This window comes from Ctenopharyngodon idella, chromosome 3 (assembly GCF_019924925.1).
Source record: "Ctenopharyngodon idella isolate HZGC_01 chromosome 3, HZGC01, whole genome shotgun sequence".
Taxonomy (NCBI): Eukaryota; Metazoa; Chordata; class Actinopteri; order Cypriniformes; family Xenocyprididae; genus Ctenopharyngodon; species Ctenopharyngodon idella.
In genome coordinates, this window is record NC_067222.1 from 54,624,600 (window position 1) to 54,643,736 (window position 19,137).

Consider the following 19,137-nt stretch of genomic DNA (forward strand, 5'->3'; position numbering starts at 1 on the left):
GTCTACTGCTAGTGAGGAGCTTGTGGAGGTTTTGACTCGTGCCGTGGCCAAGTTGAACATTGAATGGCCAGCCGAGAAACAAGAGCTGCAAGTTAAGAGCAAATTAGATGAAAGATATTTACCATCTAGACCAGCTCAACCTCCACGTCGGGGCTTACCATTTTTTCCCGACCTCCACACCGAGGTGTCGAGGTCGTGGAAGAAGCCTGTCTCATACCATATATATACACCACAAGCATCAACATACAGTAATGTGTTAGGTATGAGAAGGCACAGTTATGGGGCGATGCCAAAGACAGAAGAGACGCTTGCGAGCCATCTCTCTCCTCAGTCTGTATCGTCCCTTAAAGCCCTGACACTGCCCACCAAGCCACTTAAAGCTACAGCCGCGCTGGTGGGCAAAGCGTACTCGGCTGCATTATATGTCCATCTTGCAGGCATACCAAGCCGATCTGCTAAGAGACCTGGGGGAAAGTGAAGAAGTGGGGGCGGATATCATCCAGGAGTTGTGTCAGTCAGCTGACTTAGCTCTCCGTGCCACTAAGGAGACGGCCAAGTCTATCGGCCGGTCTACGGCAGCCCTGGTGGCCACGGAGAGGCACTTATGGTTGAATCTCACAGAGATAAAAGACAGAGATAAAACCTTCCTCCTGGATGCTCTGCTTAACCTTTCTGGCCTCTTCGGTGATGCTATCTCCACTGTCACCGAGAGGTTTCTTGAGTCGAAGAAACAAGCTGCGGCTCTACAGCAGTTTCTTCCACGTAGAACCCAGGTCTCTGCGGCTGCTGGGCGGGAGCAGCCCAAGCCGAGTACGAGCTCCTCGCACCGGGCGCAGCAGAAGCAGAGCGTTGCCACCATACTCCCCCTCAAAGAGCAAAGTAGATCTGAGGACTGTTATTACTGCGAAAAAGTCCTGACGCCAGAAGTTTCAGGATCCTGAGGGTGGTACCCTCCGAAGCCAGAAGGCGTTTACTGCATCATATGGTGCCCGTCTTCCTTCGGTGCCCTCAGGGGGGTGCTATGCCAACCCTGCCGCACTGCCAGGGCGCAGAGGGTCCCCGCAAGCCACCCGAGGGTGGCACGAGCTCTCTGATGCAGCCAAGCCAATTGTTCCCTGCTGGTGCGCCGCTTCAGGGCACTGTGCTGGCTGCCCGCACCTTCGCCAAATGTGTAGACGCGGCTCTGACACCCTTGCGCATGCAGGGCATCCGCATTTTAAATTACATAGACGACTGGTTGATTCTGGCTTAATCAGAGCAGATGGCGGTTCAACATCGAGATGTTGTTCTCGCTCACATGGAGAAATTGGAGTTGAGGCTAAATGTGAAGAAAAGTGTGTTTTCTTCTGCTCAGAGAACCACTTATCTAGGCGTGGTATGGGATTCGATTGTCATGCGTGCTCGTCTGTCACCTGCTCATATAGCATTGATTCTTTCAGCTGTAACAGACATAAAGCTAGGCTAGTCACTCACTGTCAAACAGTTGCAGAGGCTATTAGGTCTCATGGCAGCAGCATCCAACGTGATACCTTTTGGCCTGCTGAACATGAGACTGTTGCAGTGGTGGCTCAAAACCAAGGGGTTCTTGCCGAGGGGGAATCCTATTCTTGTGATCAGGGTCACGCGGCGATGCCTTCATGCCCTAGTCATATGGAAACAATCTTGGTTTCTGTCCCAGGGACCTGTGTTGGGAGCTCTTGGTCGTCGCGTCACGCTAACGACAGATGCATCTCTCACGGGCTGGGGGGCGATCATGAGTGGTCGCTCTGCTCAGGGTCTGTGGCAGGACCATCATCTCACCTGGCACATAAATCACCTAGAGATGTTGGCTGTGTTTTGAGCTCTGAAACACTTCCTTCCAGACCTCAGAGGCCATCATGTTCTTGTTCGCTCAGACAACACATCGGTCATCTCATACATAAATCATCAGGGGGGCCTGAGGTCATGCCCGTTATACAGACTGACTCATCAGATCCTCCTGTGGACCCAAGGGAAGCTGCTCTCAATCAAGGCAGTTTATATCCCAGGGTACCTCAATTTGGGAGCAGACATCCTGTCGAGGCAGGGGCTGAGGCCCGGGGAATGGAGACTTCACCCCGAGGTGGTGGAGCTCCTGTGGGAGAACTTCGGTCGAGCCGAGGTGGATCTGTTTGCGTCTCGAGAAACGACTCACTGCCCATTGTGGTTCTCCATGACAAACCCAGCACCACTGGGGCTGGACGCTATGGTACAGGCGTGGCCGAGGCTACGTCTGTACGAGTTTCCCCCGATTGCGCTGCTTTTGGGAGTTCTGGAGAGAGTTCGCCAGGACGGGGTCCGTCTGTAGCTAGTGGCCCCGTTCTGGCTGGCCCGAGTATGGTTCTCGGACCTGATATCCTTGCTAGATGGCTCTCCAATGGAGATTCCAATCAGGAAGGACCTTCTCTCTCAGGCGAGCGGGTCGATCCTTCACCCCCGCCCAGAGTTGTGGAAACTATGGGCTTGGCCTTTGAGGGGGCCCAGCTCATGATTTCAGGTCTCTCAACTGAGGTTATTGAGACCATCCTCCACTGCAGAGCTCCCTACACGAGGAAACTCTATGTCTTGAAGTGGAGATTATTCACTTCATGGTGTGGAAATCACCTGTGGGTTCCAGATAACTGCCCTATTGGCATGGTGCTGGAGTTCCTGCAGGAAAGGTTTTCCACAGGGCTATCCCCCTCCACAATAAAGGTCTACGTGGCGGCCTTAGCTGCTTACCACGCTCCTTTGAGTGGTGTATCTTTGGGTAGACACCCGCTTATCACTCGTTTCCTTCATGGTACTATAAGACTTAGACCTAGTTCGCATGAGGGTACCGGCCTGGGACCTGGCCATTGTATTACAAGGCATCTCTGTGGCCCCCTTCGAGCCTATCGAAGAAGTCCCTGAGAAGTTTTTCACACTGAATCTTTCTGCTTGCTATTTCGTCTCTCAAGAGAATTGGAGACATTCAAGCCCTTTCGGTATCTCCCTCGTGCCTGGAATTTGCACCCGGCATGGTTAAATTGTTCCTGCACCCTAGACCGGGTTATATACCCAAGGTCCCCACTAATACTGTGAGGCCTATTGTGCTGCAGACCTTCTGTCCTCCTCCATTCCGGACATCTGACCAGGAGAAGTTGAATCTGTTGTGCCCTGTGAGCTGTCCACGAAGCTGCCCTGTGGAGAAAATCTGAACAGATGTTTGTTTGTTTCGGGTCACCTAGGAAGGGTCACCCCGCATCTAAGCAGAGGATGAGCAAGTGGGTGGTTGAGGCCATCTCACTTGCTTATGAGTCGGCTGGCCAGCCTTCACCTTTGGCTGTTCAAGCTCACTTGACCAGGAGTATGGCTGCTTCCAAAGCACTTTTGTCAGGAGTTTCTCTCCAAGAAGTTTGTGATGCGGCAGGTTGGTCCTCACCGCATACCTTTGTGAGGTTCTATGAGCTAGACCTCGGCTCCACTTCAGGGGCGCAGATGTCATTGTCCAAGTGTGCGCATCGATTTCACATGGACGGTCACTTGCTCATATGGCGACGTGGGTATTAGTGTTCCCGCAGTGTTTCAATGCAGCGCAAGTTCCCTTGAAAGGGAGCGTCTCGGTTACATATGTAAACTTAGTTCCCTGAATAGGGAATGAGACACTGCGTCACCCTGCCATACTCCCAGCATGCCCGTTAGCAACTTGCTTCAGTGTTCTGTTCCAGAAGCTGAATGAATGGGTTTTCGGGTAGGCTTTATAGTTCATGGTCAGTGACGTCACCCGCCTATGACGTTCCGTCACCTCATTGGACTGATTTCATATGTGCTTCACGACGCAATCACGCAGAGGCGTTACCGCAGCGCTGCGACGCAGCGTCTCGTTCCCTATTCAGAGAACTAAAGTTATATACGTAACTGTAGTGATTTTTACTTTCGCCCATTCAAGGACGCGAAGTAAAGTAGGGATTGGTACTCATGTCACCGCTGACGCTGTGATTTTTGGATCACACGTCACTTAAGGTGTAATTATGAGTACATCAGATGACCACTTCCCCCTTTTCCTAGTTCAGGGCACCAGTCAAGGTCTTTTACCTTGGCAGTATGAGAACACTCTCAACAGGGGCTTTTCATTTATTTAGAATTAATGTACAGTGGTCAGCTGATTTATTTGAAAGATTGGTGAGATTGCTAACTTGTAGAGCCTCTTGGACACAAGTGTAATAAAATAAATTTTATTAACAAAAGACAAACAAGAATAACAAACACATCTACTAAATGAATACCATGAAAATAAAGGAATAAAGTGCATAAGATACATAAAATACAAGTGATTAAGTTGGGTGTGGCTATGGAAGAGTTAAGTTATCTTATGGAAAGATAAACTGTTTCTCTGAAAATAATAAGGTGGAGAACCTTATTATGCACCAAACAAATAAACGAGAGGTTATTGGTTATTAACTAACATCAACTATATTACATCTAATGGGAATTAGGAAATTATATACTGATAAATACAACAATGCCAAGGTCTCTGGAAAGAGGTTTGGTTAAGTGATATTTACATTCCATGTGGTTGAGTCCGATGATGGTGACATCTTCCAGTGGTTGTGCTGGGTGACAATGCAGTGGGGAGAGGAGCCAGAATCTGTTTCAACAGTCTTGAACATGAAGCTCTGCGGGATGCTGATCTCCTGGAGATCTGGCCAACCTTAGGAAGTAGTCTCTAGATAGGGTGAAGGGCAGAAACTGCATGTGGACCAATGAGAAGTCCTGTCCTTCCCAGGCTTGATACAAGAGGTCTTCTTCTTGCCCTCTAAGAGAGGTCTGGATGTTGTCCTTACATCTTTATCTGATGGCGTTGGACAGTTTGTTTGTGTTAGTCCACCAAGATCCAATCAAAATGTAGCAAACCTTTGTCCACTGTTACAGACAGAGAGGGGCCCGGCCATAAACTGGGCCCTGGAATGAGCTGTTCACTACATAACCGAGATGTTTTGTGTGTTGTAAATATAAATTTATTCTGAAGTAATATTCTTTTTTTCAGAATATTCTTTATTCTTAATATTATTTCAGAATATTCAATTCAATTCAATTCACATTTATGTGTATAGCGCTTTTCACAATACATATCGTTTCAAAGCAGCTTTACAGAGAATGCATGTCAACATTACAATTTGGAGAATACAGTTAGCTAATAATGTAATAATTTAGGCAATTAATATACAATCACTGTTAGCAATTTAATTGAAGGTAGAAGCAAAGAGCTCCTGGAAAAATGAATTACATATTAACAATAATTAGGATATATAGAAATTTGCGAATGTGCGTGTTGATCCAGATGTTGCATCTTCTGAAGTCATCGCAGGAGTTGGCGCCGTCTCTTCCAAAGTTTTAGTCATCTGAGGTCTTCTTAAGAGGCTGGATCCAAACTGAAACTGATGTACTCTCTAGTCACCTCAGGGAAAATGGAAAAGCAAATGGAGAATAATTAGCATAGCTGCTGTTCATAACATTAAGCAAAGATAGTCATGTGCAATTGATCTGATATGAGATTCATTATGTGAATGCTTGGCTAAAGAGATGTGTCTTTAATCTAGATTTAAACTGGGTGAGCGAGTCTGAGCCCCGAACATTATCAGGAAGGCTATTCCAGGGTTTAGGAGCCAAATGTGAAAACGCTCTCCCTCCTTTAGAGGACTTAGCTATCGAAGGTACAACCAGAAGTCCAGAGTTTTGTGATCTTAAAGAGCGTGAAGGATTGTAGGGCGATAGAAGATCGGTTAAGTACACAGGAACTAAACCATTTAATATAACACCCAGGTCTTTAACTGTTGAGGATGGAGTAACAGTACATCCTTCTAAATGCAGATTGTAGTCCGAGAGATTCTGTGTACAGGTTTTTGGCCCAATAAGTAATACTTCAGTCATATCTGAATTTAATAGAAGAAAATTACTAGTCATCCAATGTTTTACTTCTTTAACACACTCTGTCAGATTGGATAATTTAGAGTTTTCATCTGGTTGTGTTGAAATATATAACTGAGTATCATCGGCATAGCAGTGGAAACTAATTCCATGTCTTCTTATAATATTACCAAGTGGCAGCATGTATATTAAAAATAGCAGAGGGCCTAACACAGATCCTTGCGGCACTCCATAATTTACTATCGTTATCTTAGATTTTTCCCCGTTTAAATAAACGGTCTGATAGATACGACCTAAACCACCGTAATGCCTGTCGTAGTATGTTAAAACTATTGCAATTTTAACATTTAAATCTGCATATTTGTGATATTTATTCCAATATCACCAATTTTTTTTAACCTTTATAAATTTTTAAATTTGATCAATAAATATAATTAGAGTAATTACACATTATAGGGCTGTTATCAAATTAAATCATTTACAATGAAAAAAATTACAACTGCATTAAATAATGTTATGAGATTGTTTTAAATATTAAATTTAAGAAATGTTGGGGTGAAAATGATAGTAAACCGCCAGTAGGTGGCAGCAAGTGACCATCTTAATAAGTGAGTCATTCATTCAAATGATTTGTTCAAATGGCTGATTCATTTAAGAATGAGGCAGCTGTTTAAGAATGGGTCACTGAATCATTGACTCAGCTGATTCATTCAAAACACTGAATCACTCAAAAACACTGGAACTACTATTTGGAACTATTTTCGCTGCTGAAACAAAACAAAAACAGTCAATATTCCTTCTAAAATGTAAGTGACTTAATATTAACTACTTGTTTATTAACTGTTGTATGAAATCAGTGTCACGTTTACAATCATGATGGTATTCAGGAAGACATCACTCTTGGTCGTGTGATGCTGCTTAAATGTATCGTGTTATAAATATAAAACTCCACATTTTTACAGTAGCATTTAACTGAGTTCTTGTGTGTGCTGCACTCATTTGTTTCGATTTCTCTTGTTACATCAGTACATTATACATTATATAACCTATCATTATTCACTTTCGATTGCCACTTGCACTAAATGTAATAAATGAACAGAGCAGATGCAGATAGAGGTGCGCCTGCTGCAGGAAAGCAAGATCTTGCGCTTACACGGCAGTACTAGAGAGTCTACTTGGGCTGCTGTCCAAAACAGCGTTACAGCAATTTTGCACCAGCCGGAGGCAATTACCAAACTGGTTCCGCATATGTATCACACCAATGTTCATATTTTGCAACAGCAAATCAGAGTTATTAATTATGAAGACTATATTTGTGGACCACTCCCTTTATATCTCTCGCTCCAAATTAAAGCAGTTTAGAGTAAAAGAAATTGCTCATCTTTTGCTGCTATTTATTTATTTATTATATGAATTATAATTATGCTTAATATATGAAGAGTTTTGTTCCAAAACGCGATAAAAGCCTTTAAAAAAAAAAAAAAATTAGTTCCCGCCAAAATCAGTATTGTATCTTGTTGGTATTGAAAAGTAATTTATTAATTTTGCGCAAAATGCGATATCCGTCATGTTATTCTGTCATGTTTTCTCCCTTTCTTTCTTAAACAACACAAACGCCAGTCTCCCTTCTCTGCAGAATGCGAAACATCTATTCAACCAATCACAGCGCACCATTCCATGCACTGTAAACAGTAATGGAGGCGCTCTGAATACACCTGGCATCCTAGTTTTCCTTATCTGCGTTGTACTTTGTGATAAACAAAAACAGAAAAATGAATAATTTTGACAGCACTGATGAACCTGTGGTGGTTTCTGCGGTGGGGAAGAAATGTAAGCCATCAAAATGGAATCATTTACGTGAGGAGATTAAGAAGATGAGGCACTCAGGAGGAAGAAAAATGCTGGCTGTTGCTTGTTCCTTGACAGCATCAAACTTCTGTTATGGTCCCCAAAACTGAATCATGAACAGTTTTTAAAAGCCATTTGAACAAGAATGATTAATTCTCGAATCTGGCATTCAATAGATTTGATTTTAAACATCTGAAAACAACAACAACAACATGATTGCCAAAATCTACACTGTCAGACAAGGATTTACTGCATCAGCTATATTTTACTTTGTCACACCAGTATAGCGACACCCCTGGGTAGTTGCAATTAATTCCAGTGTACTCTGCAAATGTGTTTGCCACTTTCTTGGTAAAGAAAACACATTTTTACTCAAATTAATCAAAATGGATTTATAGCGTTTTGGAACACTCTTCATATATTCATATAATTACTATATTAATAGACAATTAATATTGCTTTTAGATAATATAAATGGGTTAAATTTAATTGATTTTTATAATCTCTTAATCTTCAGAAGAGAAGAGAAGGATTGTGCTGTTTTTATTGTGAGAAGTGAATAAAAGAGACACCTTCCATGTTCCATGTGATTGGCTGTTTGCAGCACGTGTCACACTTTTAGGTGCACACGCTTCAGAGTTAAATGCCAACTCTGATTTAAATTTGAGTTGACAGAGAGCGTTTATACTGAGCTTTGTGAGACCACTGAACCTGATCTAAACCAGGTTGGACTGTCAACTCTAAACCTCAGAGTTTGTCCAACTATGTAACAGGCCTCTGGTCATGATGCCTATTAGTTAATGGGGACATAATCATCATGAAGTGTCTGTTTCACTGATCAGAAGTGTGCTGTGTCACTAATCAATTTAAATGTTCTACCAACCATGTGATACTACAGTATCACTACTACACTACTAGTAATATACAGCCAGTGCTGGATAGGTTACTTCCCAATTGGAGTCTGTGCTGATAACAAAATGTTTTTAATGCTATTTCCTCAATCCTATTTATGTTTTTTTAAACTACTTTATTTTTAATTACAGAAATTTTAAGGCTGCTAAAATTCTTGGAAACTCACAAAACCAACATGATGAAGAAAGCACAGCGAATTTTTGAAGGCAAGAACGAAAATGAAGCACACCTTAAGGCTGTTTACACAGAACTGTTCATCACAGAGGGAGACATGAGAGATGTCAATCAGGAACATGAGATTCTCAAGATTGATAATGCTTTCCAGTACAAACCAACACAGGACAAACCAATCAAATGCAATGATATATTTACAGAATTGAGGAAAAACAATGAGGAAAAGATAGTGCTGACCAAGGGAGTTGCTGGCATTGGAAAAACTTTCTCTGTGCACAAGTTCATCCTGGACTGGGCAGAAGAAACAGCCAATCAGGATATACACTGTGTGTTCCTGCTTCCATTCCGAGAGATTAACAGCATTAAAGACAGAGAGTTCAATCTCCATGAGTTTCTGCTGAAATTTTATCCTGAACTGAAGGACCTGGAGAAATCAAAGTTATATAAGGAATGTAAACTTGCGTTTATATTTGATGGACTTGATGAGAGTCACCTGCCTTTGAATTTTGAAAGTGGTACATTAAACAATGTTGAGGAAAGATCATCTGTAGACGTGCTGTTCACAAGTCTGGTCAAAGGGAAGCTGCTTCCATCAGCTCTCGTCTGGGTGACCTCACGACCAGCAGCAGCCAATCAGATCCCTCCTCAGTATGTTGGTTTGTTCACAGAGGTGCGAGGATTCACTGACCAACAGAAGGAAGAGTACTTCAGAAAGAGAATCACAGATAAGGCTCAGGCCTCCAGAATCATCTCACACATTAAGACGTCTCGTAGTCTCTACATCATGTGTCACATTCCTGTGTTCTGCTGGATCACGGCCACAGTACTTCGGAATATTCTTAAGAACAACACTGAGAACATCAGCACAACGCTCACTGAAATGTACATTCACTTCCTGCTGATACAGATGAACATGAAGAGCCAGAAATATGACAGAAAAACAGAAAGACAACGTACAAAGCTCTTAAAGTCAAATAAAGAAACGATTTTGAAGTTAGCCAAGCTAGCATTTGAACAGCTGAAGAAGGAAAACATTGTGTTCTATGAGGAAGATCTGAAAGCATGTGGAATTTATGTAAGTAAAGATACTGAGTTCACAGGAATGATCGCTGAGATCTTTAAGATGGAAGATGGACTTCATGAAGAAAAGGTCTTCTGCTTTGTGCATCTGAGTGTTCAAGAGTTCCTCGCTGCAGTGCATGTGTTCCTCTGTTACCTGAACAAGAACATGCAGGAGCTTCAGTTTTTCTTCGAGAAGCCAAAAGAAGATATCGTATTGCAGGAGCTACTAGAGAAGGCTGTTGTTAAAGCCATGAAGAGTAAGAGAGGACATCTGGACCTGTTCCTGCGGTTTCTGATGGGTATTTCACTGGAATCCAGTCAAAACCTGCTCAAAGGCCTGATCACACACACTGAAGACACTACAGTGAGCATCACACAAACAACTGAATACATTAAACAAGTACAAAACAAGAATATCTCAGATGAAGCTTCAGTCAACCTATTCTACTGTTTACTTGAGCTCAAGGATCATTCATTATATGAGGAAATCCAGAGATACCTCAGTTCAGGTGGACACCCAGGAAGAGAACTCTCGTCTTCAATGTGCACAGTGCTGACCTACATACTGCTGATGTCAGAGAAGGTGCTGGATGAGTTCAACCCAAAGAGGTTCACATCATCTTCAAACTACGAGAGACTCATTCCAGCTGTGAGATGCTGCAGAAAAGCCCTGTGAGTAATTTCACTGATTGCTGTTTAATTAAAGGTTGTATTTTACATCACTAAACAATTAAATATGAAAATTCTGAGTGAAATATCTGGCTGTCCTGGGGGCCATTTTTTTAATAAGGAGGTTCAACCAACTCTGAGTTAAAACTTGAACTCTGAGTTTACTTACCCTGAGATGGGAAACTGAGTTTTCTGTTTCAGAACAGCTGAATTAGTTCAATCGACTCTGAGTAGGTTGACTCTGAGTAAAGCGCGTGCACCACAACTATGAAAAGCCATGATCAATGGAGCTCCAATATTATGATTCACCATGGCAACAGCACCCAACAAAAAGACATCTACATACATCTGAGTCAATGCATGTTTAATTCTTATAATTGGCATCCCACATGCAAAAAAAAAAAAAAAAACATTTTAATTTGCAAAATAAATAAAAATGCACTTATGTTCCGTTTACCATGTAGGCTAAAGTAGCAGTTCTTTGCTGCTACAAGCTCTCCCAGTCTAGAGTTAGGAGACAGTAACAGGATTAAATTAAACCAGAAGGAGAAACGTAAACCAAGAGAAAAAAAAAGAAAGGAGGATTCCCTTCAGTCGTCTGCCCCATAAATGTGAATCAACCACTCAATGGTCAAAACTAAAGATATTTATTTTAGTTAAACAAAGAGAGAGAAAAAAAGGGAAGCAAATAGTCTTCAGGAGAGGGGCTAGCCAAAACAACAAACAGAAGAGTTACTAACTGTTAGAAGGAGAACTAAATGACCTATGCAGATAAAAGAAAATAAATAAACATCATAGGCTTCCCTCCACTCCCTGGCTAACCAAAAACAGATAAACATTACAAAAGAAAAAGTGGCACCCCCTCCCTACAGTTTCCTATAACATAAAAACTATTAATATCAGAAAAATACAATAACTTTTAGTTACCAAAACAATGTTAGAAAAAAAAAAAAAATCACTACCTTATAACAATAGGCCCGCAACACTGTTTTATCACCAGAGCACTCACAAACCACAAGGTGTGCAAAGTAACTTCAGTTTCAAAGTCAACACATTGGTTTTACACTCAGTTGCACAGAAAAACACACAAATCTGGTGCAGGGGAAAAGTAAACCTCCACAAGCAGTGTTCACTCTGCCCTCTTATAGTGGTAGCTCTGCAGCACACTCCTAATGAGCAACAGGTGTGGCTAATTAACTGCAAGGCAAGAGACAGAGCACAAGACAAATAATACTCAACACAGAGTAAAATACACATTCAAACATCTATACGCAATATTACGACCTCAGGACATATTTGCAATAAGTGTAAATAGTAATTGGATGCTATTTATATTTTATAATGGCAGAAGCATACTATTTGCACCTCAGTATTGTTGTACATTAAAAGGATGCATCGATTGCAACTTCAGCACCATCGGACCGAACTCTCAGGACTTTCTACTGCAACCATATATTCAGACATTCTTCAAAAAGCTAAGGCATAATGCAAGTACCGTAGAATATACTAAATTGCTTCTTGTTAGCTAAAGTTGTGAACCCCCTTTGTTAACAAAGGAGCTTTGTAATGAATACTGATGATTCTTTCTGTGTTTTTGGCTCTTCTCCATAGCTCCATTTCCTGTTCCCACTTCGGTTCAACTCTATCATTTCTCATTTTACCCATGTCTGTGTGACTTGTGTGTATGTGTGTGTTTGTTAGTTTAATTGTGTGTTCGTGATTTAGTTAATAAAATTTGTGCACAATACATACAGTGGGTACGGAAAGTATTCAGACCCCCTTAAATTTTTCACTCTTTGTTATATTGCAGCCATTTGCTGAAATCATTTAAGTTCATTTTTTTTCCTCATTAATGTACACACAGCACCCCATATTGACAGAAAAACACAGAATTGTTGACATTTTTGCAGATTTATTAAAAAAGAAAAACTGAAATATCACATGGTCCTAAGTATTCAGACCCTTTGCTGTGACACTCATATATTTAACTCAGGTGCTGTCCATTTCTTCTGATCATCCTTGAGATGGTTCTACACCTTCATTTGAGTCCAGCTGTGTTTGATTATACTGATTGGACTTGATTAGGAAAGCCACACACCTGTCTATATAAGACCTTACAGCTCACAGTGCATGTCAGAGCAAATGAGAATCATGAGGTCAAAGGAACTGCCTGAAGAGCTCAGAGACAGAATTGTGGCAAGGCACAGATCTGGCCAAGGTTACAAAAAAATTTCTGCTGCACTTAAGGTTCCTAAGAGCACAGTGGCCTCCATAATCCTTAAATGGAAGACGTTTGGGACGACCAGAACCCTTCCTAGAGCTGGCCGTCCGGCCAAACTGAGCTATCGGGGGAGAAGAGCCTTGGTGAGAGAGGTAAAGAAAAACCCAAAGATCACTGTGCCTGAGCTCCAGAGATGCAGTCGGGAGATGGGAGAAAGTTGTAGAAAGTCAACCATCACTGCAGCCCTCCACCAGTCGGGGCTTTATGGCAGAGTGGCCCGACGGAAGCCTCTCCTCAGTGCAAGACACATGAAAAGCCCGCATGGAGTTGCTCAAGATGGTGAGAAATAAGATTCTCTGGTCTGATGAGACCAAGATAGAACTTTTTGGCCTTAATTCTAAGCGGTATGTGTGGAGAAAACCAGGCACTGCTCATCACCTGTCCAATACAGTCCCAACAGTGAAGCATGGTGGTGGCAGCATCATGCTGTGGGGGTGTTTTTCAGCTGCAGGGACAGGACGACTGGTTGCAATCGAGGGAAAGATGAACGCGGCCAAGTACAGGGATATCCTGGACGAAAACCTTCTCCAGAGTGCTCAGGACCTCAGACTGGGCCGAAGGTTTACCTTCCAACAAGACAATGACCCTAAGCACACAGCTAAAATAACTTCACAACAACTCTGTGGCTGTTCTTGAATGGCCCAGCCAGAGCCCTGACTTAAACCCAATTGAGCATCTCTGGAGAGACCTAAAAATGGCTGTCCACCAACATTTACCATCCAACCTGACAGAACTGGAGAGGATCTGCAAGGAGGAATGGCAGAGGATCCCCAAATCCAGGTGTGAAAAACTTGTTGCATCTTACCCAAAAAGACTCATGGCTGTATTAGATCAAAAGGGTGCTTCTACTAAATACTGAGCAAAGGGTCTGAATACTTAGGACCATGTGACATTTCAGTTTTTCTTTTTTAATAAATCTGCAAAAATGTCAACAATTCTGTGTTTTTCTGTCAATATGGGGTGCTGTGTGTACATTAATGAGGAAAAAAATGAACTTATATGATTTTAGCAAATGGCTGCAATATAACAAAGAGTAAAAAATTTAAGGGGGTCTGAATACTTTCCGTACCCACTGTATTTGGTTCTGACTCACTGTCTGCAATAAATTGTCTCTTAAATGATTTAGATCTTGCTACTAGCTCTAAGCGCTGTAAATCAAGTTCAAGTTCGGTTTATTTCTAGAGCACATTTAAAAATGGCCACAGGCCGACCAAAGTGCTCTACAACAATAAGAAAAAAAAAATACATAAATTATGCAAGAAACAGTTAAAAACAAAAAGCAGAGAAATATACATTTTCACACACACACACATATATATATATATATATATATATATATATATATATATATATATACATATACACACATAAACACACATACATACAAAATGCAAGAGAGAAAAGATGAGTTTTAAGGCATGATTTGCACTCAGATAAACTGGAAGCCATTCTAAATGCTCAGAATTATTTTTCTATGGCCATGAAAAATACCCTTCTCCTAGAATAAATTAATAATCAATACTGAGTGTTCACAGAATTAACTGATTGATTGATTGTAATTTTAATGTTGCTACATCAAGTTAATCTGATTAACTGATTAAAATATTAATAATTAATCATAATTAATAATCATAATAATTTGCTACACAGACACACATGCAATCCCCAATTCAGTTCTCTTTAGCAGCATATTGCGCTTGAATGGTTGCAGTCCGCATACAACAGTGCATGTGCAAGTGACTTGAAAACTGCAGTCCACTATATAGTGTACATGCGCCAAACGCATCTTACTGCGCTCAAGGCCAAAGGAGTAAACTTTGAAAGGCTCGTCCGCTCAACTGTGCACAAGGCGGAGCGTAACGTGGAAAATGAAGTATTCCCAGGCCTTAAGACCACTTTTATTTTCTTTCACACACAGCACAGAGAAACAGCTTTCTAATAAAGGGACCAAAACTGTCTGTCAAGTGGTAGACGAAACTGACAATGCCTGTTTATCTTTTTATCTTAAGTTGAAATGAAAGGCAATGTGGATAAACATTAGTAAAATGATTCCTCACAGCATTTTATAGCCACAATGTACAAAACACCACACAAAGATATAGAAGAAAATGAATACAAATATTTTGGATCAATAAACCTAAAAAATAACTGCAGAAAGGCCACACTGCAGACAGGATTTGCATTTCACATCAGCAAATCAATTTAAATCAGCACAACATTGATGCACCAAAAAACAAGCAAAAAATAATTTACAGAATTGAATTAGAACAGAATATACTGTTCTAATAAAAAAAAATGAAATAGTCAGAATCAAGTCACAAGGTGCAGAACAAATGTGTGCAAAATGCATAAAGTGCAGGGGAACATATATGTAAAACACAAGCCACAAACAGATAAATTAGATAACTCTAAATGATCAATAAATAAAATAAAAATAAAGAAATAATTGAAATAATGAAAGTATAGCCAGAATTGTCAACTTTTTCTTTTTAACTGCAGAGACAATAAACGCTAAACTGGAGTGGCAGTCTTTTTAGATGAATATGTTCACAGCATCCAATAATCAAATTAGAACCGTCTAAAATGTTTTAAAAATCACTTGTACCCTATCTGGGGTGTGTTTCCCAAAGTGAACTATAGTCACAAGTTCCGTCATTACCAATAGAGTTCAATGGGACTTATGAACTGGCTGTATATAAACTTATTGGGAGAAAACCAGTAGTTCTATGTGAAATCATACACAGCTGACGACACAGCTGTTTCACGATTACACGTGAATCTGGCTGTTTCATGTTTATTCTGAAAATTTCAGATTCACTAATGCTCACAAATCTTTATCTGTAGTCGTAATGTTATATTATGTCATGTTTATCAAAATAAAACTGATACAACTGAACAAAACAGACCCCACAACAGTGGTATTTAAATAATATATGCTTAAGTTTTATTCTTTATTCTTGTACAAACAGACACTGTAAGCAGTACATAAAGTATTGAATGAAAATGTCTCTGAAACATCAGCGTATTAGTCGTGAGCGTCACAACGGGAAGCAGAAATTGTCTGACTTCAAGTCTCTGGTTTCAGCTCCTCTCTGCCTGCACGCTGCTACTTGCTACTTGCAGCCAGCCACAGCCGATGTCGAACACGCCTAACACCTCTTTGAAGATTTGACTGTGAGATTGCTAGTCGAATCAAGCTCCTCCTATGGAAGCATCAAATCTTTGACTATTCAGGGTCACCCCTAATAACTATAATGATGGTTAAATTTAGAAACGAGGGGGAGCTGGATCCAAACATTTAATGAGTGAGATTTAATGAATCTAAGTGTCAAAATAATACAAATAATAACAAAAACACCAGGGAACACAACAAGTAAGACTGAACTAAGAACACCAACAAACAGCAATACAATGACATGACCTGACCAAGAACATAAGAAACACTGGGGTTTAAAAACATAAGGTTTAACAGACTAATAAAACAAACCTGGAAACAATCAGGGTTCAACAATTAAAAAAAAAAACTACAAAAAGACTACAAACAAAACAGAACACAGGAACAAAACAGGGCAGAATGCAACCTAAAATTTCAAATAACAAAAACACAAGGCACACAAAACCAGAAATACATAACAATAACATTATATTAGATCTGTGCATTAGGTCTTGAAGTCCCTCTGTAGTCAGTTATTTTATCCCTTAAAACTCATGTTTCATCACAAAAATGCCTTAAAATAGCTTGAATGTAACTCTACAACCTTGCCTCATTTAATATACACAGATCGATGAAAATGCAAATTAGCCCCGCCTCTACTCACGCCAGCTCAGAGAGTCTACCGTTGCTGCAGTGATGATTTGTTGTTTGTGTTGTGGCTACATGAAATAAATGCACATTCTTGAATGAGCGCAGATTTCCAGCATATTTACTTGAAGTTATCAGGTAGGCTAATATCTATGGTTTGATCCATTCCAGAGGCGGCCAAAATCAGAATTTATAATGGACTGAATATCTCTCTCTGAACTTGACGTGCGAGGACACACTGACTGAATATGCACACGAATCACGGTCACACGCTCAGAGCAATATTGTTTTAGCTATGTTTTATAGTATTTAAATATTTCAAAGGACAAAAACATGAACTTTATTGGCTTAACTTCAAGTCATCTGTCACTTTACTTTGGCGCTCACACACTTGGCACAGCCCTTGCGACGGTTCTGTCATTAATTAATATGAATTAATAGGATTAGCCTTTTGCTTGACTACGTTATCAAACAGCTAATAATGTGTTGCTAATGTTACACAAACCATGTTCCTGTTGGAGAGTCAGACAGCTGCCTTCTAACAATCAGTATCATTACAAACGCTTTGAACAACTCAGAACATCAGTGGAGAAAGGCTTATAGTTCATCATAACATCATTTTAGACTCGCTATATTGATAAATCTATACTATTTTTTTATATCAACAGAAAATTTACCGGGATAACCTGGCTTCTCTCGAGACTTTCCTGCTTCAGAGCGGTCATAGTTAATGATATGCTAAAGCCTGCCAGCACATTGTTGTGATTGGTTACAAGGTAGTCTGTGACGTCACAAACACCCATGATTTCAAACCGCTGGTTTTTGGTTTCCTGCAGTTTCAAACATAAAATACTCAGCAATGGTGCTGACTTATGAATTTGCACATGGTTTGTCTTAAAGCATATTAAAAACACTACATAGACATATAAACAACATTAAAAACTTGATTTCCACCACAGGGGGTCTTTAATATAATAAACCTGCTACCCGTGTCATCAACAAAATGATTACTTGAACGCTTCTGTTAAATCGATGTAAAATGAAAAAAAATGTAAAGCACAATTTCATGCAATAATTGGAGGAAAAGATGTATCGTGAAACAAGTTATAATCAAATCATTACCCTATGAATTACAATTAAATCAAATCATGAGGAAGTGCAGATGCACCTGTGAAGATTGCAGTGTATGAAAAGAGAATGAATGGCGAGCACTTTAAATGCTATATTCCTCCATGCCCGCATTTCAAAATGCCTGGTGATGGTCACAATATGTGTGCTTTATCTGTATCTGTCTAGGAGTGGAGCATGCACGTTCAGCACTCGAGGGTGCTGGTTGTATGCATTGCTAGGATTTATCACTGAGAAAGCTTTGCTCCTGGCTGGCACTTTTCATTAGTGAAGATTGTCAAGCTTCTGAGCCTCGCGGCTCGAGCTCTGTGCTTGCCGAGGCTGTGCACAGCTTACAGCTGTCTGGATCTCGAGACGGAGCTGCTTAAAGAGCGTGAGCAAGTTCCCCTCACTTCTCCCCATAGCTCTGCTTTCCTCATGCCAGAAATGGAAGCTTATTCCATGGAACATGAGGAATCATTACTCACTCATGATTCTGATGACCTAGAGAGCATGGAGTCAATAGAGACAGACAGTCACAAAGCGACCCCTGGAGATCTGCTTTGGATAGCGTGAGGATTGGTTTGTGAGGGGAAAAAAAAAAAAAAAAGATGGCTCTACCCACAACAGCACTGTTGTGCAAGGTGTAATTTATTTACAGCACCGAAGATATATACAAAAGTCCATAGTAATGGTGTGAAAATATATATACAGTGTACACAAAACCCCCCACACAGATACCCCAGAAAGAAAAAAAAAAAAAAAAAAAAAACTACAAAGTGTCAAAGAAACAAACTGGAAAGTAAAGAAAAATATGTACACAAAAAATATACACAAAGGGTATCTTTAATATACCCGCTTTGATGGGATTGTTCACGACACTACTGTTGTATGCTCGCATTTGACTTGGTTAAAGCTGCAGTCCGTAACTTTTTTGGTTAAAAATGATCCAAAATTAATTTGAGCAAGTACATAACCAGCCAGTGTTCAAAACTATCTCCTTATCTTAGCCCGATTCACAACAGTAAGCTTGTAATATTGTTTTAAAATAAGAGCGACCTGGTGGATTTCCACGTCTTTGCGTCATTAGGTCACGTCCGTAAACAGAAAAAAGGAGTCCAGGCAAGTCGGTTTTATCATGTGAGGATGCTGCTTGTAGCGGATCATTTATAGCCTGTTCTCACAGCAGCTGAAATAATTAAACGTCAGTCTGACACTGACAATCATCAGTGACAACTGGAGATTCACCCGTAGACAAAAAGCAAAAGACTTTGGACTGTGGAGTGGCTACAGAAATTGAAATCTACGGGTAACACTAATATACACTAAATACACATAGCGTGCATCTCAATCAGCTCCCTAGTTCAGTAGTCAG

The 19,137-nt window shown here is 40.6% G+C and overlaps 1 protein-coding gene across 1 annotated transcript in view; it reads left to right on the top strand.

Annotated features, from left to right (window-relative positions):
- The window catches only part of LOC127508755 (NACHT, LRR and PYD domains-containing protein 3-like), a 168,586-nt gene that overhangs the window by 63,151 nt on the left and 86,298 nt on the right, over window positions 1-19,137 (top strand). The window contains exon 5 of the mRNA XM_051887105.1: window positions 8,799-10,575. Within this exon, the coding sequence (XP_051743065.1) occupies window positions 8,799-10,575 (1,777 nt within the window). The remainder of the gene's footprint in view (window positions 1-8,798; window positions 10,576-19,137) is intronic.